This window comes from Myxine glutinosa, chromosome 8, assembly GCF_964187855.1.
Source record: "Myxine glutinosa chromosome 8, kmMyxGlut1.1, whole genome shotgun sequence".
In the NCBI taxonomy this organism is placed as follows: Eukaryota; Metazoa; Chordata; class Myxini; order Myxiniformes; family Myxinidae; genus Myxine; species Myxine glutinosa.
In genome coordinates this window covers 28,093,478-28,120,293 of record NC_136268.1, presented here as the reverse complement: position 1 = coordinate 28,120,293, position 26,816 = coordinate 28,093,478, and the positions used below count along the sequence as shown (strand labels likewise).

The 26,816-nt window shown below is 43.6% G+C and overlaps 1 protein-coding gene and 1 long non-coding RNA gene across 2 annotated transcripts in view; one reads left to right on the top strand and one right to left on the bottom strand.

Moving 5' to 3' along the window:
- The first annotated feature begins 176 nt into the window (after positions 1 to 176).
- Positions 177 to 26,816, top strand: LOC137432329 (uncharacterized). Its single transcript, XR_010985475.2, has 2 exons — positions 177 to 258; positions 24,047 to 26,816. It is a non-coding gene; the product is annotated as an uncharacterized LOC137432329 (long non-coding RNA).
- Positions 23,422 to 26,816, bottom strand: part of LOC137432328 (CUGBP Elav-like family member 1) — a 356,059-nt gene continuing 352,664 nt past the window's right edge. The window contains exon 13 of the mRNA XM_078783095.1: positions 23,422 to 23,549. Coding sequence (XP_078639221.1) covers positions 23,422 to 23,549 — 128 coding nt within the window. The remainder of the gene's footprint in view (positions 23,550 to 26,816) is intronic.

The window sequence follows — 26,816 nt, the reverse complement described above, 5'->3', positions numbered from 1 at the left end:
CCCTATTTATTGTTATTTTAGAAATAAAATAATTATAATCTAATACGTAATTTAATATAATAATATTATATATATATATATATTTATATATATATATACACACACATATATAATTATTCTCCACCCACTTCCCGTGTGAGAATGCGTACGTACTAAATAAATTGGTCGTTCGTGCGTTGACTTTGGTTTCGACTTTCGAGAGAGGAAACGGGGAGGAGCGGGACAAGGAGAAGGGGAACGAGCAGCAGTGGGAGACAGGTGAGAGAAGTGGAGTTCCTAAATATAAAGAGCAGCGACAACTTGTAATTAGAAGCCATTTTGTTTCCATCGATCGTTCGCGGCATATTGAACCTGTTTCTATTGTGTGTGAATCGTAAGGTGTCCGTTTTCTAATAAAGGTGTCTTTGCGTCCTAAATGGAGATCATATTACGTAATGATTTCTTTTCGTTCTTCCAACGAGTCTGAAAAAGCATACAATCTGATAGGATTGATTTAACCTGAAAACATATCGCAGAAACCGTGGGAAAATGGAGTGTCATGTGCTGGTGAAAGTTTACCTTGATGAGTGCCAAATTTGAGGTTTGCAGAGCGAGTGAGTACAATAAACATATATATATATATGGAGGTAGTGACAGAATGTAGAAATTTTTTAAAAAGTGGAAGAAGGAAATTGAAAGAGAAATGGAGTCACAACATCCATGGCAGGTACGTGAACACCTTCAAGAGAGTAGAGAATTAGAAAAGATAACAAATGCGAATGAAAATAAAGAGATAGAGCTTCAGAAGCTTGATTGAGTGTTCTGCTTGAAGGCAGGTCTTTGGCTGCTTGGCGAAGGTGATACTAGGTGGTTTGCCATTGCCTTCCCAGCAATTGGTCAGGGCAGGAATTTGTAATTTGTTCAGGATGCCGGTGATGACTCACCTACTGTTGGCGAAGGACACCGCTGGATCTTTGCCATTCACGACTAATGATGGTAGATGGGACACCCGGCTTAACGTCCATCCGAGGGGCGGCACACAAACTGATGAACCACCGGCATGACAGTTTATACACTGCCTTCAGAAAGTATTCACACCCCTTAACTTTTCTCACATTTTGTTTTGTCACAGCCTGAATTTAAATTGGCTTAAATTGAGATTTTTTGTCACTAATGTACATATAATGCCCCATAATGTCAAAGTGAAATTCTTTTTTAGAATTTTTTACAAAATAATTGAAAATGAAATAAAGAAATATCTAATTTACATAAGTATTCAACCCCCTGTGTCAATACTTCATAGAAGTGCGTTTGTCAGTGATTACATCTTCAAGTCTTTTTGAGTATGCCTGCATCATCTTTGCACATCTGGATTTGGGTAGTTTCTCCCATTCTTCCTTGCAGATTTACTCAAGCTCTGTCGCGTTGGATGTGGTGCATCGGTGAACAACAATCTTCAAATATTTCCACAGATTCTCAATGGGACTCAAGTCTGGGTTTTGACTGGGTCACTCAAGGACTTTCACGTTCTTGTTCTGAAGCGATTCCAATGTTGCTTTGTCTGTATCCTTGCGGTCATTGTCTTGATGGAACATAAATCTTCGCCACAGTCTAAGGTCTTTTGCACTCTGAAGCAGGTTCTCCTTAAGGATTTGGCTCCATTCATTGTTCCCTCTATCCTTACAAGTGTCCCAGTCCCTGCCACTGAAAAGCATCCCCATAGCATGATGCTGCCACCACCACACATGATGCTGCCACAGTAAAGATGCTGTTCGATGAGTGATGAGTTGTGCTCTGTTTCCACCAAACGTAATGTTTTGCATTCAGTCCAAAGAGTTCCATTTTCATCTCATCAGACCACAAAATATTTTTCCTCATGCTCTCAGTCTCTCACGTACTTTTATGCAAACTCCAGATATGCTGCCATGTGCCTTTTTCTCAGGAGTGGCTTCCATCTGGCCACTCTCCCATAAAGCCTCGATTTGTGAAGTGCTGCAGAGACTGTTGTCCTTCCAGCAGGTTCTCCTCACATCTCAGCCAAGGAACTCTGTTCTTAGTCACCGCCATGACCAACGTCCTTCTTGCCAGGTTGCTCAGTTTGGTCGGACGGCCAGCTCTAGGAAGAGTCTGGATAGTTCCATGTTCTTTCCATTAACTAATGGTGGAGCTTGCTGTGCTCTGGGGAACTTTCAAAATTGTTTTATGTCCTTCACCAGATCTATGCCTCTCACAATTCTATCTCTGAGAAATGGCATAGGAGCTACGATGTTTATTACTCGTGAAAGGACCCAACGACTTGCGGGTTTTTTTCAGCGCCAAATTGCGAGGACACCAGGTCACCTGGCTTTCCTGCGAAATTGAAGCACTCTCAATCGATATTGCTACTAAACACTTTGGACCATTCATCATCCAGTCCAATCATAAAGCTTGCATACTGACCGATAGTATGCCATGTGTGCAACCCTTTGAAAAGCTATGATGAGGAGAGTTTTCAGCTAATCCCTGCATCTCCACCTTTTTGTCGATGGTCAGCCGGTTCCAGGCCTCAATCCGCCATCTTGCCGGCTCCGCTAATGTACCCTCAGATTTCGCCTGCCGGAATGCCCATGATTGTGACAATCCCGAAATGTAGAAGGGACAGAAAACTGAGTAACGCGTCATTCCTCCATCCAAGACATCACCGGGTCACTCCAAATTACCGTTTACAAACCATTCCGCTTGGCTAGCCCTACTGTCTGAGTGCGCAGATTTATGCAGAACACATGCCCATCTCAAACAAGGTACTCGACCATCGAAAAAGCTGACCAATATTAAAGACATGAAAAGGTACTTGAATTCAGTCACTATTTAAAAAGATGGGTTATTGGTTGTCCGATATTACGACCCCTTCCAACCTTCCCGTGAACGCATCGTTATTCCTCGCCTGGTCCTGGACGGCCTTGTCACGGCTCTCCACATCAAGCTTGATCACTCATCTTGCCATCAACTTAAGCAGGTGATGCATCGCCACTTCTTTGTCCTTGACCATGGATAAGTCCATTATCCATGTAACTACCAGTTGCCACCACTGTGCTTCCCTGTGAAAAATCACTCCGCGTGCCATTCCTCAATCGTCCGATGATCCTCCCGATACAGTTGGTGGGACTTTTGCAACAGACATCCTAAAGCGTGAGCGTCAACTGGTTTTGGTCTTGCATGAGTGCGTCACTTCCTACACCCGTTCCTCTCTCATTTATGACAAACGCCACGACACCCTGCGTGACGGCCTGCCCCAACTCATCGTTGAACTTCATCCGATGGATGGGCTGCCGGCTGTCATCAGGACTGATCCAGCCTCCGCATTCAAGTCTCTCACTGATGATGACAAGCTCCTACACCATCACCGCATCTCCCTCGAGCTTGGTTGCGCCAAAAACCCCAACAAAAACCCTGTCGCCGAGAAAGCCATTCAGGAATTGGAAGCTGAATGGTACCAGTGATAATTGGGGAAGTCGCCTACAGGTCACACCAAGACCCGTTAGGAGGTCCAGTTTCTCCTTGTCAGCTTTCCACGGTTACTGACCGATTAAACTTGTGTATCAGATATCGGGGTTTGTCTGCGTGGGAAATGTGGACTCAAGGTGACCATTTCACCAACCACCAGATTCTGATCTTGGATCAGAACCTTATCCGAGAGCAGTATGCCCAACGCTCCAGGGACAATACTTATCGCGAGAAGTCCAAGTCCCCATCAGCAAACCGTTTTGCCACTCCGACATTTCATGTTGGAGACCTGGTGTACTTGCACTCAGATAGATCCAAGTCTTGAGCACGGGATTGTTACCTGGTTGTGTCTGTGGATGGGAACTGGTGTGACATCCACAACTTTGCTGGCTCTCAACTCCGATGCTCATCATACCAAGTACAAGTATTACAAGGTACCCACATGGACCATATCTACCATAACTCATCCACACAAAGGTTCCTGTGATGATTCTCTCTGTGATGAAGGCGGCTCAGAGGGGCCACCTATCGTTCCCCCCAGTCAATCTCACATACCTCACATTCTCTCAACTCCAACTGACCATGTTCTGCCATCAAGTCCTCCTCCAGCTGTTCTGTTCTCTCTCTATGCTTAATCGTCCCCATGATTCCCAGATTCAACGCCATGGTGATGAAAGCACGGCAAACGCGTCACCTCCTATCAGATCAGGATGTCTACGTTCATTCTCCACACATTTAGATGACTACGTTCTCGATGGATGAGTGGTTGCATGCGTCAATGGGGCACAATAATCCCCAGACACCCGAGGACAGTCTATCCAGTAATAGTGCCTTTCTGCTTAACCTGACATTGTCAGTCTACTAGCTACAGGCATATTTACAAATACTGTTCTGGTTACCCTCGCCAGAGGAGAGGGAATTGCATTTGAGTCCGTTTATTATTACTTGCAAAAATCTAAGATTTTTCAAGTATATTGGTTGGTCTTGTGTGTTATTCTGTCTGTCTGTTTGTTTGTCTGTATGTCAGTCGCCTACATATCTGTATGTCAGTCTACATATCTGTATGTCTGTATGTCAGTGAACAGCATTTGCATATTGCCTCACTGAATTGGGAAACCAACTATTTTTGAGGTCAAAAAGTCAAAGGTCAACTCATGGTCAAACTTCAAAAATCCATTTTAATCTGAAAAAACCCGTCAATTTTCATCCCATTGACTTGGAAATTGAAAAGCATTTGCACATTGAGTCAATAAATCAGGAAACCAACTATTGAGGTCAAAAGGTCAAAGGTCAAACCCAAAATCATCAATTTTCATCGGAAAAACCATCAATTTTCATCCGATTGATTTGAAAATAGAACAGGATTGTCACTGAGCCCCGTACAGCCTCCAACTGTAGATCGTTTGTGGTCATGTTCCCAGGGATAGTTTTTAAGATCTCTGTAAGGTTCTTATTTTCCCGGTGTGTACCCTGGTTAGAATAGGTACACTGTAGCGTGTCGTAAGAGGCGACTAAGAGGGTTGGCGTCAGGAAGGGCATCCAGCCATAAAAACATTGCCTCAAAAATAGAACCATGACAATTACAACTACATATGGGCAGGGTACAGCCTGCAGTGGAGATCGGTTTCTGAGGTTTGGGACATGGAATGTAGGGACAATGACAGGGAGATCAGGAGAAGTGGTGGAAGTATTGGTCAGAAGAAGAGTGGACATATTTTGTGTGCAAGAGACGAGATGGAAGGGAAGTTTGTGTGGCAAGGGTGCCCGGAGGGCGTGAATGGTGTTGGTGTCCTGTTTTCTGAGGAGTTTGTAGACAGTGTGGTGAGTGTGACTCGAGTGAGGGAAAGGTTGATGATGGTGAAAATGTTGATTGGAAAGCTCTTGGTGAACGTCATCTCGGGATATGCTCCGCAGGTTGGTCGGAGCGATGAAGAGAAGGACAAGTTCTGGTGTGCGATAGAGAAGCTGATGGAAAACGTGAAAGATGAGGAAGTTGTTGTGTTAGGAGGAGACCTAAATGGACACGTGGAGAGGAGTATGGATGGTTTTGAGGGAGTTCATGGGGGTTACGGATATGGTGTGAGAAATGGAGAAGGTGAAAGGATTTTGGAATTTGCTGATGGAGCTGATTTGTTGATTTGTAATACTCAGTTCCAGAAAGAGGATAATAAGCTTGTTACATACACGTCAGGTGGGTCGACGAAAACCGTTGACGACCTGCTGGTGCGTCAGCGAGATAGGGGGCACCTCTGGGACACAAAGGTGATCCCGGGGGAGGAGGCTGTTTCACAGCACCACTTGGTTGTCTGCGACATAAGGGTGAAAGGTGCGAGGAGAGCTCGGCGGGTGAAGTACCAACCGAGAATGAAGGTGTGGAGGTTGAAAGAGGTGACAGTAAGGGAGGCATTAAAGGAGAGGCTGAGTAGGGTAGAGGATGATGTGGTTGAGCTTGAACGTGGTTGGATGTCAATGAAAGATAGTCTGTTGGGAGCCGTTGATGAGGTATGTGGATGGACAAAAGGACCACCGAGGCACTCGGAAACATGGTGGTGGGATGAGGAAGTTTGAAAGAGGATTGACGAGAAGAGGAAGAAGTTCAAGGAGTGGCAGAAGGCGAAGGGTATGGGAGCAGAAAAAGCAGAGCATGAAAGTTATAAGGCAGCCAAGAAGGCTGCAAAGAAAGAGGTAGCAAAGGCGCAGGAAAATGTTCGGAGAAAGCTTGGATTCAGAAGAGGGTCAGAGAGCGGTATTGAGGATTGCAAAGCAGATAGCGAAAGAGAGGTGTGATGTGATGGGGGTGAGTTGCTTGAAGGATGAAGTGGGACAAATCGTTGTGGACCCAGATGGAATTAAAGGAAGATGGAAAAGATATATGGAAATGCTGTTGAATACAAAGAATGGGATGGCAACATAGAGAGTAACCCAGTTTTAGGACCGGCAGAGAAGATAACTGAGAAGGAAGTTGAGGAAGCGATAAAAGCAATGAAGCGTAGAAAAGCGGGAGGGCCGACGGGAGTTGTGGGAGATATGTTGAAGGCAGCAGGAAGTTGGGGTGTGAAGAGAATGATAGAGATCTGTAATCTGGTGGTGAAAGAAGGCCGCATTCCAGTGGATTGGGAACTGAGTACCCTCGTCCCTTTACACAAGGGGAAAGGTGACCCTCTGGAGTGTGGCTCGTACCGAGCGATAAAGTTATTGGAGCATGGAATGAAGGTATTGGAAAGCGTGTTGGAGAGTAGGATAAGGAAGAAGGTGAAGATCGACGAAATGCAGTTTGGATTTATGCCAGGAAGAGGAATGACAGACGCGCTCTTTATTGTGAGGCAGTTGCAGGAGAAGTACATGGAGAAGAGGAAGAAGTTGTTTCTTGGGTTTGTTGATCTGAAGAAAGCATTTGAAAGGGTTCCACGCGAAGTATTGACATGGGCATTGAGGAAGTTAGGAGTAGAGGAATGGTTGATCAGAGTAGTGATGGGAATGTACAAAAGAGCGCGCACAGCTGTAAGGACGAAAGACGGGAACAGCGGTGAGTTTGAGGTGAAGGTGGGAGTGCATCAGGGGTCGGTACTAAGTCCACTACTATTTGTAGCTGTGATGGAGGTGCTGGCTCAGAACGTAAAAGAGGGTTTACCGTGGGAGTTGTTGTATGCAGATGGTCTGGTCTTGATTGCGGAAAGTATGCATGGACTGAAGGAAAAGATGAACAAGTGGAAGGAATGTATGGAGACAAAAGGTCTGAAGGTGAATATAGGAAAGACGAAGGTGATGGCAAGTGGTAAAACATGTGGTGAGGTGGAAAGAACTGGGAAGTGGCCATGTGCTGTGTGCAGGAAGGGTGTCGGAGTGAACTCCATTCAATGTACAATGTGCGCTGAGTGGGTTCATCAAAAATGTAGTGGTCTGAGAGGGTCATTAACCAGTGTGGCAGCTACATTCAAATGTAAGATGTGCACAGAGGGGAGGGAGCTTAGTCGATTTAATATTTCCTGAACCTAGAAATGTTCTTTCCTACGAACTTTTTTTGTTGATTTGTACTCCCATGGGGTCAACAACAACAACACAACATGCATTTTAAGGCCATTTTCCCTGCTAGAGCGGGGGTTAGCCTTGCGGTCCCCATGACAATCTTCTCCATTTTGCCCTATTTTCTGCATCTCTCCTTGTTAACCCCCTGGCCCGCATTTCTTCTTCCACCATCTTTAGCCAAGTCTTTCTCAGTCTTCCCCGTCGTCTACTTCCTTCTACATTCATTTCCATCACTCTTCTCAACCAGTCACTTTAATCCTTCCTCAATACATGACCAAACCATCTCACCCTGTTCCTCTCCACAGCATCAATCACAGGCTCTATTCCCATCATCTTTCGCAATTCATCATTTGTCTTCCTCTCTCTCAACGACACTCCGCACATCCACCGAACCATTCGCATTTCCACCCTTTCCAGCCTTCGTTGCTGCTCTACATTCATGACCCATGTCTCGCTCCCATAAATCATAACACTTCTCACACATGCAGCAAACACCTTTCCCTTCAACTTCAATGACACTCCCCTCCTCATCAGCACACCACTCAGTTCCCGAAACTTCTTCCATGCACATCTCACTCGAGCAACCGTTGCCGAGTCTGATCCACCTTCTCCATTCAGCATGTCTCCGAGGTAGCAAAATGTTTTCACACCTTCCAGCTTCACGCCGTCTCCAAGATCCAACTCAAGATTTCCTCCATCTCCAGCTCCCTCTGTGCACACCTTACATTTGAATGTAGCTGCCACACTGGTTAATGACCCTCTCAGACCACTACATTTTTGATGAACCCACTCAGCGCACATTGTACATTGAATGGAGTTCACTCCGACACCCTTCCTGCACACAGCACATGGCCACTTCCCAGTTCTTTCCACCTCACCACATGCTTTACCACTTGCCATCACCTTCGTCTTTCCTATATTCACCTTCCGACCTTTTGTCTCCATACATTCCTTCCACTTGTTCCTCTTTTCCTTCAGTCCATCCATACTTTCCGCAATCAACACCAGATCATCTGCATACAGCTCCCACGGTAAACCCTCCTTTACAGTCTGAGCCAGCACCTCCATCACAGCTACAAATAGTAGTGGACTTAGTACCGACCCCTGATGCACTCCCACCTTCACCTCACACTCACCACTGTTCCCGTCCTTCGTCCTTACAGCTGTGCGCGCTCTTTTGTACATTGCCATCACAACTCTGATCAACCATTCCTCCACTTCTAACTTCCTCAATGCCCATGTCAATACTTCGCGTGGAACCCGATCGAATGCTTTCTCCAGATCAACAAACCCAAGAAACAACTTCTTCCTCTTCTCCATGTACTTCTCCTGCAACTGCCTCACAATAAAGAGCGCGTCTGTCGTTCCTCTTCTTGGCATTAATCCAAACTGCATTTCGTCGATCTTCACCTTCTTCCTTATCCTCCTCTCCAACACCCTTTCCAATACCTTCATTCCATGCTTCAATAACTTTATCGCTCGGTACGAGCCACACTCCAGAGGGTCACCTTTCCCCTTGTATCGAGGGACGAGGGTACTCAGTTCCCAATCCACTGGAATGCGGCCTTCATTGTTTTGTTGTTTGACTTCAAATTGAATTGAGTTGAATTGAGTTTGACGTCAACTTCAAATTGCAAGTTTGGGCAACTCTGGTAATTTGCATAAATCCAATATTGCCGCCGGGTGCCATTTTGAAAATCTAACTTTTAAACCACTTGCCCAATAATGATATGAAATACCTCTTTTAAGGGGTTTTGGGGTGTGTAGAATCTATTTATTCTGTTATTTTTTCAATTCAAGGTCAAGTTCAGGTGCTGAAGGTCATTTCAGGTCAAGGTCAAATTTGACCTTTCGGTGGACAACAAATGAAAAGTTTAACAAAATTACATTTTAATAGTTTATTCATGTTCATGCCACGGAATGGATAATCATGTAACATTTGACACATTTGTCTTTGAGAAAGTAGTAATAATTCATATTTGAAAGATCATTATGGATATTAGCCGAGCTTCGATGACATTGAAACTAACACATTGCTTTGACCATTCACATTTCATGATGAGGAAAACTATTGCATTAAGTAATTATGCATAAACGTCATTGTAAGGATGTTACAAGGCTTGGCATTACTACAGATAAAAGGTGGTTTTAAATAATATGCTATGACCGTAATGATGTATATACCGGGTATAACCTAATAACCTTCATCTTTACTCCCACTCATCATCGTCTTCATCCTCAATAACCTCATTGTCTTCAGAATCGACAATACCATCGTCAATATTCTCATCGCCCTCACTCTCCTGATCCACACCCTCTTCAAAATCGTCTCCTTGAACATCCTCCCTCTCGACATCAACCTCATCTCCAGTCTGAGCATCTCGTTTCTTAGTGTACGGATTGCAGCATCCCTCTTGACCAGAGCAGTTACAATATGACGTGCATGAAAGATGTTGTTTGTGACAGCCACATGCCTCCGTCCTGCACTTCTTGCCATGTGCCCTACACTGACACAAAATCACGTCAATCAGATCTGGTGGAGCTGGGTCACCCTGAGCGATGACAGGAACGGGGATGCCATCCCGGATCTCCCATCCAAAGCGAGTGATATCGGCTGACTCGTCGGGTGGGGCTTGGTGATCTGCAGCTTTCCACAACATGACCTGCAGATGAGCCCGCAGCACATGCTGCAACAGGTTGGCAGATGTTGGAGGCAGGGCCAAGATTTTCGGACTTTTCTCCTTTTTGGTGAAGAGTGTGAAGCGGGCAGACTCCATGGATGTTCCTGGCGGTTGACCATACAGAGCAACGAAGAAGGGTTTTGCTGCTTCCATCATATCTGCCTGTGTGGTGCCCACCTTACCCAGGACATCAGCCAAGCCTGGAAAGTCCACATCAAGCAAGATGTTCAGTGCACGGATCTTCCCTTTGGCATATGGATATGATGTTGTGTCGCACCCGCTGAGGGCATGCGTGCCAAGCAGCTGCAGACATTTTGGCCCTAGGTCAGCACAGGTGGCTTTGATGTCCAGCACTGTCCAATCCCACCGCTCCATCTGCACCTCGCATTGCAGCTTCGCCCGATGCACCCAATAGACCAGTAGGACAAACATGTCCGTGTCGTCACTAAGCACACGGATCACACCATGGCCACGTCTGGCAGCCTCAAGGACATAGGAGATCATGGTGACGTCTGCTCCGTCATGACCGAACACACCATAGTCCGGTGTCTCCATCACAGAATTGTCTCCTAGATTGAAGGCACACAACATGCTCGCCAGCCTCCGTTTGTTATTCTTGCTCTTCAGGATTGCATCTCTCTTGGGCAGAGGACTGGTGATGGAGAGCTCATAGTCGGTGATAACTTCACCAGCCCGCCGCATTCTCTCATGATCCTTGGCACAGACGACATCTTGGTACTTGTCGAAGACAACGACCTCAGTACGATCTGGATATTGACTTAAACGACTCTGGATAGACGCAATCAGATCTGAGGGACTGCCACCATGTGGCCAGACAATATGGTAGAACAGCTGTGAAACATCCACGATAACAATGTCAGGAGCAGTTGGCAAGATCTCAAGCACACCGAGGCGTTTGACCAGACCCGACTTGTTGCCTTTGCGGAGACAACCATAACCATCGATGAGCGATGAAGGTACTACACGCAGTTCGTAGGCAAACAGAGGTTCAAGCTCCAACTACCGCCGCTGACCAATCATCAATAGCCGGAGAAAAATGTTCTCAAGGTCTATTACTGGCCTTTCATTGTTGCGCTTGACCTTATTCTTGAGAACATCCATCGTCTTGATGGGGCTGCTGATGGATTTGTAGAACCCATCAGGGAGACTGGCGATGAATTTTCTCTCCATCTCTTCTCCAATCACAATTGAATCCGCCATATTCACATCAGCGGAGGAAATTTGACCAGTGACAGGATTGTACAGATGAGGACGGTGATCTTCCAGTGGGTGTGGGTACTTCTCCGCCTCCGCATAAATGAGACCCCTATCATATGTATCCAAGATGCGCTGATATACCCAAATTTACAGAACTTAGATAGCAAACTCGTTCAGTGCATCCGCCATCTTTCTTTATCCGTCCTGGGGACTAGAAACTAGTTATTGAACAAACCACAGGCAACCCACTCGGCATTTACGAAAATGACACTTAACCTGGCCTTTTGCACCTGATCTTCACCTTGAATTGACAAATTAACAGAAGAAATAGATTCTACACACCCCAAAACCCCCTAAAAGATGTATTACATATCATTATTGGGCAAGTGCTTTAAAAGTTAGATTTTCAAAATGGCGCCCAGCGGCAATATTGCATTTATGCAAATTACCAGAGTTGCCCAAACTTGCAATTTGGGCAACCAAGCCGAATTTGTTCTAGGACTCCATGGGAGTACAAATCAACGAAAAAAGTTCATTGGATAGAACATTTCTAGGTTGGGTATTGAGTACATAGGAACGTCAAACCGACTAGCTGCAGATGGAGGAAATGTTGAGTTGGATCTTGCAGACGGCGTGAAGCTGGAAGGTGTGAAAACATTTTGTTACCTCGGAGACATGCTGAATGGAGAAGGTGGATCAGGCTCGGCAACGGTTGCTAGAGTGAGATGTGCATGGAAGAAGTTTCGGGAACTGAGTGGCATGCTGACGAGGTGAGTGTCGTTGAAGCTGAAGGGAAAGGTGTATGCTGCAATCTGCATGTGTGAGAAGTGTTATGATTTATGGGAGCGAGACATGGGTAATGAACGTAGAGCAGCAACGAAGGCTGGAAAGGGTGGAAATGCGAATGGTTCGGTGGATGAGTGGAGTATCTTTGAGAGAGAGGAAGACAAATGATGAATTGCGAAAAATGATGGGAATAGAGCCTGTGATTGATGCTGTGAAGAGGAACAGGTTGAGATGGTTTGGTCATGTGTTGAGGAAGGATGAAAGTGACTGTTTGAGAAGAGTGATGGAAATGAATGTAGAAGGAAGCAGAGGACGGGGAAGACCGAGAAAGACTTGGCTAAAGATGGTGGAAGAAGAAATGCGGGCAAGGGGGTTAACAAGGAGAGATGCAGAAAATAGGGCAAAATGGAGAAGATTATCATGGGGACCGCAAGGCTAACCCCCGCTCTTGCAGGGAAAATGGCCTTATAATGCCTGTTGTTGTTAACACCATTACTTATTGGTAAATTACATCCAAATCAGAATCCATCACAAATGTCAAATCATCATTTTACCTTTTCGTTGAATATATGCTGCTATATGTGCTGTTCATCACTTTTCTGAGTTAAGTATGTTGATGCTCAGGAAGAAGAAGAAGAAGCCCTACCACCAACTTCAACCGCTTCCGGAATTGTTTTATTGTTTGTGTTCAAATGTCTGGTGATTGTTTTGTATTTATTTTTGTGAATGTGTACTTGTATATAACTGTCGTTAATCAAAAAAGCTTGGGCATAATTATTGAGCGATTTTTTAAAAATCCCCAAAAACGGACTTTAAAAAACATTTTTTTTGCCTTTAAACACTCCCAGGTACTCAGTGATGAACCTCTGAAAGTTTGATGAAGATCCGTTCAGCCATCTCTGAGAAAAGTGGCGACACACAGACAGACCAACGGCTCTCTTATGTAGTAGAGTATTTAAAAGAATGACAATCAAACGCATAATAAAGACCAAAATATTTACTTATTCAAACAGAACAAACTTTTAACAGTCATAAACATTCACATTGATTCACCAGTGTCATTTAACAAACACCAACAGTGTCGACATTAAAGATAGAAATAGAAAGAAAAACATCGTTGCAAGGAATATATAAAGTACAGAAAAACCCGTTCGGGAGTGCATTGAAAACCGAGGCTAACCTTCGGGACACGCGGACTCCTCCTCACCGGAACTGCTGGTTTGAGACACCAAAAACTCTCCACCACATGTTTTCAGACATCACAGTCAAATTGCTACAGTTGTTGTCGTAGCAAGACAAAAGTACATAATTACCTACATGATTCATATACTGTGCAAAATATCGTTTCTCTAATGCAGCCCTGGAAGTCCTGCAAGTTTCTCAAACAATAATAATTATTATTATTATTATTATATCTGAAAAACCATGTTCTGCCTGCAAGATAATTTTTGTTTCTGTAGTTTAGCAGATTAATTTTTTTCGCTCCCATTCAAGGAAACAATCAAAAAGGCTCTTGGTTTGTTCAAGCAACAAGATCACAGACCGCCATGGCCAGAGAAGTTGCTTCCAAGCCAACGGTGGCACAGCATGGAGAGACGTGGCCATATAACGCACAGTCTGGCTAGTACCCAGCACCGAAACAATCGTTGGACCACAGAAATGGATCACTGCACCAGACACCATCAAAAGGCCTCCGACATCACCATCAAACTCATTTGGCTCCGTCCATCAAATCTCACATATTGTTTCGGTTCGTTTTCTCAATTAACTGAAGACGAGTTGCACCATTATAATGATTTTTAGTTTCATCGACATCTTTTTTTGCAAACTTTGTCACGTTTCAGGATTGTGAGGTTTCAAAACATCGTTTGCTGGAAAGATTCCAAGGAATTAAGCTTCTTTTCCCTCTTGAACTAAAGTACGACCCTTGCAGCGACTGATTGTACCTTATGCTCGTTTACGAAATGAAAGTAAAGAGGACCTTCTTCAAAGATATCCGAAAACAGGCGGATCAAAGCGAAGGTGGTTAGCAAGCATGCAAGAGGAAAAGGAAACCGAATAAACCTAAATAATGGGAAGCTGGAAGTTTGGGGTGAGGATGGGGTGGTGGCAGCTGAGAATAAAAATGCAATTGCTTAAGCCGCTGTCACACCTTGACGTTTTAGCCAGCGTATGCCGACGTATGAAAAATTTGGCTACGTTAAGAGCACGCTGAAGCACGCTGGCATACGTCGTAGTACGCCGAGCTCGTCGACAAATTTCGTGCATGCACAAAATTTGTAGACGTATGCCAGCGTATGACTCACACCAGCACTCAATTTTGATACGTCGGCATACGCTGGCTAAATCGTCAAGGTGTGACAGGGGCTTTAGCAAATAATTTAGAAACCGGTAAAATGCTAAGAACCGCAGTAAAAAGACTGAAGATACCAGGCTGGACTCCCATTTGTCAATGGAAATAAAATATAAAAAAAACCCTCCATCACCGTTCAGCCTTGGGAAAGTATTTCAATGTCTGCAAGGTGTAAGTTCAGCAGATTACGATCATAACCTCATCTCAGAAAGATCCAGCCACGCGTCACCTTTCCATTCCTTCTCAGCCTGGCCATTCCTAACAACAGCATATCGAAAGTCAGCGATGAGCACATGAGCAAAAGAAGTGAGCACTGCACTTGGAAAACATTTTTAGGATCACGCTCAATACAAAAAAAAATAAAAAAAATACACAGGAACAGGTTCAGACAACATTCAAAAGTCTTCAAGAAGTTCACGTGTTTTTCACAAAAAAGTTCATGGCTTTACAAAAACTGCTTCATAACAAAACACCACTAACGAGTATTTGGCACCAGTACGGTGGTACAGAAGCAATTCCACATCACAGCCAATATAAAAGATAATTCGCAAACTCATGACAATGAAGAGCCATAGAACAGCATTCAGGAAGCTTTGTACACATTGCAGATTGTCAGACTGGAAAGGCGGAACACTCAACAGCAAAAATGTAAAATGGCAGCTACACAAAAAACAACAAAAAAAATCACTGATGTGTGGGGAGGAAAGATGAGAGAGAAGTCTTGACAGGGCACGACCTGAAACGGCCTCCCTGAAGAATTAGTGTGCAATGGTAACATGCGCTTAACGTCAACAGCTATGTATGATGGCTATTTTGTTCCTTCTTGACAAAACCAAACGATTCAGATGGTGTAATGCAAACCGAGCCAGCAGTCGGCATTTAATGCTGGGAACAAGGTAACACCGGGTGGAAGGCAACGCACAAGGAGATAAAGGCTTTTGCTGGGAAAACCGACAAGAGCTAGAAGAGCGAGGAGATTGAATGCAAGTGAAAAAGAAAAAGGGTGCAACGTATAACATGCAAAAAGACTTGTGAAATAATTCAGGTGACAAAATGACCCTAACTCACTGAGCATTTAGTGTATGTGTATGTGTATGTGTATGTGTATGTGAGAGAGAGAGAGAGAGAGAGAGAGAGAGAGAGAGAGAGAGAGAGAGAGAGAGAGAGAGAGAGAGAGAGAGAGAGAGAGAGAGAGAGAGAGAGAAAGAAAGAGAAAGAGAAAGAGAAAGAGAAAGAGAGAGAGAGAGAGAGAGAGAGAGAGAGAGAGAAAGAGAGAGAGAGAGAAAGGTAGAGAGAGACAGGTAGAGACAGACAGATTCACACCTGGATAGTTCCATTGGCAGGGATGCTCGAGAAACGGATGGGCAAGAGATGCCTCGCTCAAGAAACTGATGGGCAAGAGGTGCCTCAAAATGGAACCGTACTCTAAGCAAGATTCATTTGTTCCTGCTTTCCACAGCTTATCCAAATGAATTATTCTCAAATTACAAAACTCCGAAACCGCATTGCTTACAAAAATATTGTTTCTGTAGGTTTTGTGTCATGATTGCCAAAGAAGCATTTTTTTTGCCCTCACTTTAAATGTAAATTATGTACACATAGTAAGAAATGGCAAGTTTGTATGTTTCATGTGAACTTCATCTTTACCTGCGCATTTTTCCTTCACACATCAGCACAGGTAGAACACCTAATCACAAAGGCTTCATTGCACGTCCGCAAGACCCTGGTCACGAAATTGGGCGAATAATCAACGAAGAACTCTGGGTGTTATCAGAACTGTACACACACTACAGCACATGGACAACAAACACATTTATTGTCCTGAAAGCCAAACAGGAACTTGGGATGCACAGATCTTAAAACCTGAGCATCCAAGTACGACAGTGGCCAATATAGAAAAACTTAGATTTAAAGCTGAATGACTGAAGTGAAAGGCAAGACAAACCAGAATCCAGCAAACACTGCATCATCACCTAATGTTTGACCTTTGTTTGTTTTTGTTTTCCCACTCATTCCACACCAATAACATCTTTCCCATTGCTGACTGTTGGGGAAGGGAAGGACAAGGAAGGGGAGCAGAGCCACAGGTTCAAAGCTACTCTAATATTTTTTATTCTTAATACTAGGTTTAAAAGGCACATTTTCTTTTCCATTACACAAACCTTGATGAACCACTTATTTGTTCATATCAGTGTGCATGTAAATTGTAAAACTTTCCACCTGAAATTAATATGAATTACTGTTTCTGCAAAATCCAAAATGATCGAAATGGAATGTCTGTGATCATATAGGTAATGGCGTGTAATCATTCTCATGGAAAATAATGTTGCTTCATTTCTCCAAGAGACAAATTTCCAGCGACCCCCAACTCCCTGAGTCCCAGAGCCGTGCACTATACCTACACCCATGCTATGTATGGATATCTATGGTACACAAAGCCTCATCAGAACCCAGATCTGTATGGATATATAGGTTACACCACACCTGACCAGAACCCAGATCTGTATGGATATCTGGGGTGCACAAAACCTGATCAGAACCCAGATCTGCATGGATATATAGGGTGCACAACCCCTGACCAGAACCCAGATCTGTATGGATATATAGGGTGCACAACCCCTGATCAGAACCCAGATCTGTATGGATATCTGGGGTGCACAAAACCTGATCAGAACCCAGATCTGCATGGATATATAGGTTACACCACACCTGACCAGAACCCAGATCTGTATGGATATCTGGGGTGCACAAAACTTGATCAGAACCCAGATCTGCATGGATATATAGGGTGCACCACCCCTGACCAGAACCCAGATCTGTATGGATATCTGGGGTGCCCAAAACTTGATCAGAACCCAGATCTGCATGGATATATAGGGTGCACAAAACCTGATCAGAACCCAGATCTGTATGGATATCTGGGGTGCACAACACCTGATCAGAACCCAGATCTGCATGGATATCTATGGTGCACAAAACCTGATTATATCCCAGATCTGTATGGATATCTGGGGTGCACAAAACCTGATTATATCCCAGATCTGTATGGATATCTGGGGTGCACAAAACCTGATTATATCCCAGATCTGTATGGATATCTGGGGTGCACAAAACTTGATTATATCCCAGATCTGCATTGATATCTATGGTGCACAAAGCCTGATCAGAACCCAGATCTGCATGGATATATATGGTGCACAAAACCTGATCAGAACTCAGATCTGCATGGATATATATGGTGCACAAAACCTGATCAGAACCCAGATCTGCATGGATATCTATGGTGCACAAAACCTGATCAGAACCCAGATCTGCATGGATATATAGGGTGCACAAAGCCTCATCAGATGCCAGATCTGCATGGATATCTATGGTGCACAAAACCTGATCAGATGCCAGATCTGCATGGATATCTATGGTGCACAAAACCTGATCAGAACCCAGATCTGCATGGATATATAGGGTGCACAAAGCCTCATCAGATGCCAGATCTGCATGGATATCTATGGTGCACAAAACCTGATCAGAACCCAGATCTGCATGGATATCTAGGGTGCACAAAGCCTGATCAGATGCCAGATCTGCATGGATATATAGGGTGCACAAAGCCTGATCAGATGCCAGATCTGCATGGATATATAGGGTGCACAAAGCCTGATCAGATGCCAGATCTGCATGGATATATAGGGTGTACAAAGCCTGATCAAATCCCAGATCTGCATGGATATATAGGGTGCACAAAGCCTGATCAGATGCCAGATCTGCATGGATATATAGGGTGTACAAAGCCTGATCAAATCCCAAATCTGCATTGATATCTATGGTGCACAAAGCCTGATCAGATGCCAGATCTGCATGGATATATAGGGTGCACAAAGTCTGATCAGATCCCAGGTCTGCATGGATATTTATGGTGAACAAAGCCTGATCAGATCCCAGATCTGCAACGATACTTAGGGTGCACAAAGCCTGATCAGATGCCAGATTGGCATGGATATCTAGCGTGCAAAAAGCCTCATCAGATTCCAGATCTGCAACGATACTTAGGGTGCACAAAACCTGATCAGATGCCAGATTGGCATGGATATCTAGCGTGCAAAAAGCCTGATCAGATTCCAGATCTGCAACGATACTTAGGGTGCACAAAGCCTGATCAGATGCCAGATTGGCATGGATATCTAGCGTGCAAAAAGCCTCATCAGATTCCAGATCTGCAACGATACTTAGGGTGCACAAAGCCTGATCAGATGCCAGATTGGCATGGATATCTAGCGTGCAAAAAGCCTGATCAGATCCCAGATCTGCAACGATACTTAGGGTGCACAAAACCTGATCAGAACCCAGATTGGCATGGATATCTAGGTTGCACAAAGCCTCATCAGATTCCAGATCTGCATGGATAGTTGGGGTGCACAAAACCTGATCAGATGCTAAATCTGCATGGATATCTCGAGGATGAGTCATAACTCCCAGGACACGGTTTTAGATGCTCGTTTTTGATTTGTTTTTACCATGTATTTATACTGTTTTTTTCAGATAATACAAATAATACATTAAACCATGATGGCAGAAACCAGTCCAATTACAGTGGAAGAGAGGCTGGTAGCAGTGGTGTGTTCCCACAAGAGGAGAAATATAAAGAAGTCGATGAAACACGTGCAAGAAGACTGAGGAGGGTTCTGGAAAGCCAGCACCGTCAAAATAAAATCTTCAACTTTTGGGGAAAATGGCATTTCAAACTAGAAGTTTACTTTTGGAGCAATACTAATCCACATGATGTTGAAGAAGTGCATGACCATCCACTACATGTTATGGTTTGGGCGGCGTAATCTGCCCACCACCTCATTGGTCCTTAGTTTATTGATGTGTTGGTCAACCATCAGTCATATCTGCATATGTAGGAGATTTAACTCTCACCTGAACTTGAATGACGTGGACCAGCCCATGACATTTATTTCCAAGAGGATGGGGTACCTGCGCACCACGCGTGTGTGGTACGAAATTACCTCAATGAAATTTTTCCCAACCGTTGGATTGGCGGGTCTTCGCCAACGCTTCTGTGGTCACCGAACAGTCCTGACCTGACCACTTGTGACAATGCTCCGTGAGGGGTACGTCAAAGCTAAAGTTGAAGAACATCGCATGGCATCTGTTGATGAAGTGAAACAACACATTCAGGAAGGATTTGGTACCATAACACATGGTATTTTTTGTTAGTTTTCACACCGCATGTGGAGAAGAACTATTTTCTGCCTTGACAATGGCAGACGTCATACAGATGCACTCAATGCCTAAGGAGGTATTGTAGTTGCTGTATTATTGCAATGTTATTACTCCTGTTATGTATAACTGTTATTTCTGTAATATGTAATTACTCATGGGGCTTATGGCTCACCCTGGAAGATGGTATAAACAAATCTTGCATAAGCAGCTAACACTGTGTCCCGGGACTTATGACTCACTCTGTAGAATCTGCAACACCTGATCAGATTCCAGATATGCATGGATATCTATGGTGTACAAAGCCTGGTCAGAATCCAGATCTACAGATATTTAGGGTGCTCAACGCCTGTTCAGATCCCACATCTGCATGGATATCTATGGTGCACAAGGCATCCTCACATCCCATATATGCATGGATGTCTTTTGTGTACAAAGCCTGATCAGATCCCAGATCTGCATGGATATCTAGAATGTGCAAAGCCTGATCAGAACCCAGATCTGCATGGATATCTAGAATGTGCAAAGCCTGATCAGATCCCAGATCTGCATGGATATCTAGAATGTGCAAAGCCTGATCAGAACCCAGATCTGCATGGATTTATAGGATGCACGAAGCCTAATGACATCCCAGATCTGCATGGATATCTGAGGTGGACAAAGCCTGATCAGATGCAAAATCTGCATGGAAAATAAGGTGCACAAAGCCTGGGCACATTCAAGATATACATGGACAGCTAGGAAGCACAAAGCCTGATCAGATCCTAGATCTGTATGGATATTTTGTGTGCACAAAGCATTATCAGATCCCAGACCTGCAGTGATATCTAGGGTGCACAAAGCCTGATCAAATCCCATATTTGCACCAATACTTAGGGTACACAGAAGCTGATCAGAACCCAGATCTGCATGGATATCTAGTGTACAAAAAGCCTTATCATATCCCAGATGTGCATCAATACTTAGGGTGCACAAAGCCTTATTATATCCCAGACCTGCAGTGATATTTAGGCTGCACAAAACCTGATCAGAACCCAGATCTGCATGGATATCTAGCATGCACAAAGCCTGATCATATCCCAGATCTGCATGGATATCTAGCATGCACAAAGCCTGATCAGATCCCAGATCTGCATGGATATCTAGCGTGCACAAAGCCTGATCAGATCCCAGATCTGCATGGATATCTAGCGTGCACAAAGCCTGATCATATCCCAGATCTGCATGGATATCTAGCATGCACAAAGCCTGATCAGATCTGCATGGATATCTAGGGTGCACAAAGCCTGATCAAATCCCAAATCTGCACTGACATTTAGGGTGCACAAAGGCTGATCAGATCCCCCATCTGCATGGATATCTAGGCTGCAGAAAGTCATATCAGATCCCAGATCTGCATGGAAATTGAGTGTACTCAAAAGCTTATCAGACTCTGATGGAATGTGAATGGGACAATTTGAAAACAATACTCGATTTTTTTTTCACTGGAAACTACAATCATTACTTTCCAACTAATCTCCTATTGATGAAAACGTGCCCAATCATACAAAGACAAACTGACAGAAAAAAAACGGATCAGTTTTCAAATGCTGAATGAGAATGCAAAGACCTAACTATGTACATGATTTGATGTATAAAAATGGCATAAAAAAATAAAATAGCGCTTTAATTGTGAATAAAAATACAACTATGATAATGCTCTGTCAGCTTGCAAAAAAATTGCAAAGACAAAATCATTGTGGTGCAGGTGGAGGGGTGGGGGCAGGGTTTTGTACATAAATCTACCAGGAGCATCTGCCTTAGGGGGAGGTGGTGGGGGGGGGGGGGCAGCATCCGAACCGTGTCGTACAAACATAAGGAAACACCAGGAGGCCTGATCACATCACATCCCAATCCCACCCATCCTGAGCTGCTCTTTTGAGCCTTGTCTGCTACCAACAGTACATGCGATTCACAATAATTTCAACGATTGTCCTCACAGTTTCCAGGATTAAAACTGGTAGGCTGCAGAGCCCAGAAGGGATTATCAGCTTGCCGCACAAAACAGTGCATCTTGTTTAACCTTATTGTATTATTTATATTGTTATTCGACGAAGTAAAATGGAGATGTTAAGAGCACACAGCGGACACCTGTGATGATTAAAACAGAACTGAACTTCTTGAAATAACCCCCTTTAAGTTTTCAAGCAAATCCCATGAAACAAATACAGGAGTTTTCGGCCTCAAGGGGCCCATTTCCACCTTTGTGGAAAAGGAAAAAGTTACGTCCGACATTGAGCACATGGACAATGACTTGACACCCTCAAAACCATTCTACTGGTTTAACTATGTGTAGATCAACGTGTGTAAAGGTACTAAGAACAGGGATACGAGTCACAGTATTTAAAGTGCAGTATGTTTGGGGTCGGGGTGATTTGGGGGTAGGGGATGGTGAGGAATGGTAGGCAATCTTGTGGTTGCCCCAACTGAAGGGCTCTGAGGACTCATATCATAGACACTTAGAAATGTGTCCGTAAGTCAATAAATTAATTAAATAAATAGTAAATAAAAAAATACTAATGTAGACATTGTTGAACACAAAGCCAATCAAGGATGCCTCATGAAGCAAAAGGAAAATAACGGGACGAGAAACCCAGAGGTGAAACAGCGCTGAGTGCAAGAAAACGCCGCCCAGTGGGAATTAAGGCAGCGAGACTGAGGTTGAAAGCTGTGCCTGGTTTAAGTAGAAGTAAGGAAAGGGATGAGAGAAAGGGTGGATGGGGTGGGTGGTGGGGGTTGTATGCCATAGATGTCGAGAGGCTGGTGCCAGGTATGTGGCGCACCGTGAAATTGCTTTTCATATGACAGCCGGAACCAGGGAATGAATGAGGAGAAAAGAGGTGTATAAAATAAGATGAGAAGAGGGAGGCAAAAAGGCTCAAATATAAATTGTAAAATAAGAGGAATGAGAAAAATAGGAATGAATATGGGAGTAAAAATTCATTAAAGAAATTGGAAGGAAGAAAATAATTTAAGGTAAGAAATGGAACAGGTAGATACCTTAAAAATCTGAATGCGTCACTAAGAATAGACGCATTGAATGACGTCACAATAAGATTGCTTTTCCATTAAGCATCATTTTTGTTCCAACAATGATTGAAAGTTTGAAGATGGAAAAGTCAATATGATATAGAAACAAAGACAATCGGTTTCCTATAATCCATATACGTTCCCTGAATGTTCATGTATCTGCACTATTTATCTTTTAACAAATAAGTTCCTGGAAATATTGACTTCTCTAAATATTCCTCATCACATACTTATTGATGGACAAACCTTTTAAATCCCTTGTAAATAGCATCGGGTGAATGGAACTGTTTAATTCCCCAAAACCCGACAGTGGACCTCGATACCTAAAGTTATTTAATTCCAGCGACCAAGGTGTAAGTTGTGGAATCGAGTGCACCTGCACAAATGAACTTTGGAGGTATGAAGTAGGGCAGGTGAAATGGATTACTGGGAGAGTAAAGCATTTGGCGAGGAGGGGATTGAAGAAGGAAAGTAGTGATTTGGAGGAAAGTTGACAGAGAAGATGAGTGAGCGTAGGAAAGTTGATAGAGAAGCTGAGTGAGTGTGGAGGAGAGTAGAGCAGTGCAGATGTGGCAGAATTAGTTGCGAGTTGAGTGAAGAACACCATCAGTATGGTTTGCTGTCATTCTTTGATCGCTTCAGTTGGACTTTGAGGCGTTTCATTCCGATCTGAAAACCATTCATAGCTTGAATGGCAGCTTGAGCAGACACAGGGTTATCGTAGCTCACGAAACCTGGTGGGGGGTACAGAGGAGTGAGGGTATAGGGGGGTAACAAGTCTGATCATGAGACATAGAATATCTGATGTACACAGTAAGTTATGAACTTAAAAATAACGGATACTCGGAAGCATTATTACACTTGTGTTGACATTTTTAAGATCTAGGAAAATATGTATGTCCATGTGTGTGTGTTCTAATCACATAGTGAGTTCTTTCTGCTTGGACTATAAACTATTGGAGGCATCAGGCAAATAACTTTTAAATCTTCACAAGTTTCCCAAATCTACGTTTATGCAAAAAATGTACCCAAATTTCAGATTTACCAGCCTTACATCATGCCTTTTGGCTTATAGATGTGTCGAATTTTGCTCCGATAGTTGTGGGAGATGGTACAAGAGGAAATAATGATTTGCATTAATTAAGGAATACTCAGAATGACATCAAAATCACATGGTATCACTTCTAATTATTGCCTCTTCTTTATTTCTCTCTTTCTTTATCTGTCTTAGGAGAAGTGAACTCTTGCAGAGATTTTTCTGAAAGGTTCACTTGGCTGCACCTGGATGGGTTTGAGGGAAGAGTAGCAGCAGCTGAAACGCGAATCCTATCCAGGTTCCTCCTGATGACTCCATCTTTGCTCTCTTCTTCTTCTAGTTCCTTCTGATGACTCCAATGCAGTATTTGGTTTTCCATTTCATTCGATATCCACCATCGAATGGAGCATGCATGCGGCTGGCGTTGGTGGGCCGGTGAAGCCTCGGTCTCCTCTGATGCCAAGAAAAGACTGGTCGACCTGAATTCTGTCAATGCCACCTATCATCTACCAGGAATCGAAATATTGTTAATCCCAAAATAAATAATTACATCTGAGGAACTGCAGAGATTGTGCATGTGTCTGGAACTTTGAAAATGCAACAAAACCAAGAGAGCGACAACGGCATTCGGTTTTCAAGAGCGGACTTCCACATGGAAACCCAGCAGCGAGGCGGATAGGTGAAAGACATGTTCATTTCTGGCAGAAAGCATGAAAATGGGTACATAGGGATTTTCAGGTACGTATGCTGATTTCAAAAATGGTTGGAAACAAATTCTTATTTCCATAACATATTTTGCAAGAACTTGTGCAGTAGAAAAGTTGCCTGCAACATGTTTGCTGGTCTGTTAAAACTGATCCCTGAAATGAAGTTACACAATTTATTCATAACTAGAAGTGTACAACAATAAGTTTATTAAATATTCTGTTTAGGATGAAATGTAATAGCATTTTAAAATGCCAAAAAATATTCGTAGCTATTCCAGATATGTAATGTAGACTTTGTGATTTTACCTGGAATTTCAATTTATGAGTTAAAATCTTTTAAGAAGGTGCATGACGTGTAAGTTGAGTTTAAGTAGAAGCATATGCAGCAAGTAGTACTTATTTATTCCAACAAATTACACATCAAGTACAGTTTTTACATCAAATTATTTAAGTGTGCAATATCTAGAATAAATTGGGTCAGTATAGTTGCAAAACAGACATGGTATTCACTACTCATCAAAATTCATAAAAACATGTTTTTGAATAATACCACAAAATGGGCTCAATATGTATATTCAGCCGTATCTTTCAGGACATGTGTCCGGCCATTTTTGAAATATACATGCTTTCAATTATATGAATGCAAATTTTCACGCTTTCTGCCAGAAGTTTATTTCGTTTCTTTGAGACTTTGTCTCATTCCATTTTTGTCGCATATCCACCCGACTGCGGTACCAGGTGGAGAATTATGAGCCATTCCATTGCATCATATTTGCATTTAAGGATAAAATATCAAACGGCAAGTGTGATGATCAAAATATGGTTGATGACCTATCAATAATTATCAAGACAACCCATCGTGTGATCGAACATCGTGTGATCGGTAATCAAACACAGGTTAAAACAGCTCAGAGGTGGTGTAATGATTTTGTCATCTCCGTCTATGACCAGAACTCATGGATTGCAAGGATGCAAGAGATTCTGTTCCTAATGCCGATGTCCGAGTGTCATTCGTGCATCTCTGTGAGCAATAGAGATCTTCCACTGGCCTATCAAAACTGACAAGTGCTGGGTGGAAGTGATAAGTCTACAACTACCTCTACTTCTTCAATTCCCCAATTACTCCCATCTTCTTGTTGGGTCAGCTGAGGAACAGTTGTCCCAAGTCTTTTACGAACCTTTGGCCATGTGTGACGTTTGACTACAGGTGATTTTGTCAGTAATGTGCAATTTGCTCCAAGTGTCGGTGATAACAAACATATTGTTGCGGATATGAGGATTGTATTTTTTTTATTGTGTTGTATTGTGGTAAATTGCTGTGTAACATTGTTTGATTCTGGCCCCTCCTGCCTCCAGTGTTGTGTAAAGGTCAAAGGGCGTCCCGGTAGTTAATTCCATAAAGCATCCATTGAAGGACACTATAATACCCTTGTTCAGTAGTTTATATCCTTATTATGTGTTTTAGGGTAAGGCCTTGTCTTCCATTAAAATGACACTCCATTGCACCAAGTGAAAAAGATAGATTCCCTTCATCCTTCATTCCCATTCCCAAAACCTCCACTTCCCCTTTCGTCAATTGCCATTCGCATTGCCAACTACAATTGCCGCCATTAAACATGTGCTCGGGTTTGGGAAGAAAGGCATGCCCGCCCGTCGTCATCAAGGGCGGAGCCAGAGGGTCGCGCGACCAACCAGGGCTGAGGTGAGCACACCGATGGGCGTGTCCTGAAGGCCGGCGGCTTAATCGCCGGGGGCGTTATAAAAGCGCGCGCGCAAGGTCCTACGAGAGAGAGAGGAGGGAGATCATCCAGCAGCGATTCTTGTCCAAGAGAAGAGATCATCCAGCAGCGATTCTTGTTCAAAGGAGATCATCCAGGGAAGCACAAAGCCTGCTATTCGTCGCCTTGCTCGCCAGCAGCAGCGTCCACAGCAGCAACAACACTCAACAGCAGCAACAACACTCAACAGCCGCTTGGGGCCTGGACGGTGGTTTTGAGCAGGGCCGCGAAGGAACGGCGGCTGCCCAACGCGCCGATCGTGCTGCTGGACCCGTTGGACCTCCCTCTCCTTCCAGCCAATCCACTCTGCAATTCCCCGTGTGAGTCCGTTTCTGTTTGTTCTGTCCTGGGTAGTTAATTAAGTTTGTATAAGCTAGTAATTTTCACTGTGTCACCTGCTTTTTCATGTCCCCTGTAAATAACCGTGACTGCTCCTTTTTGCTTGTGTGTGTAAATAATAAATCCCGTTACTCTTCTGTA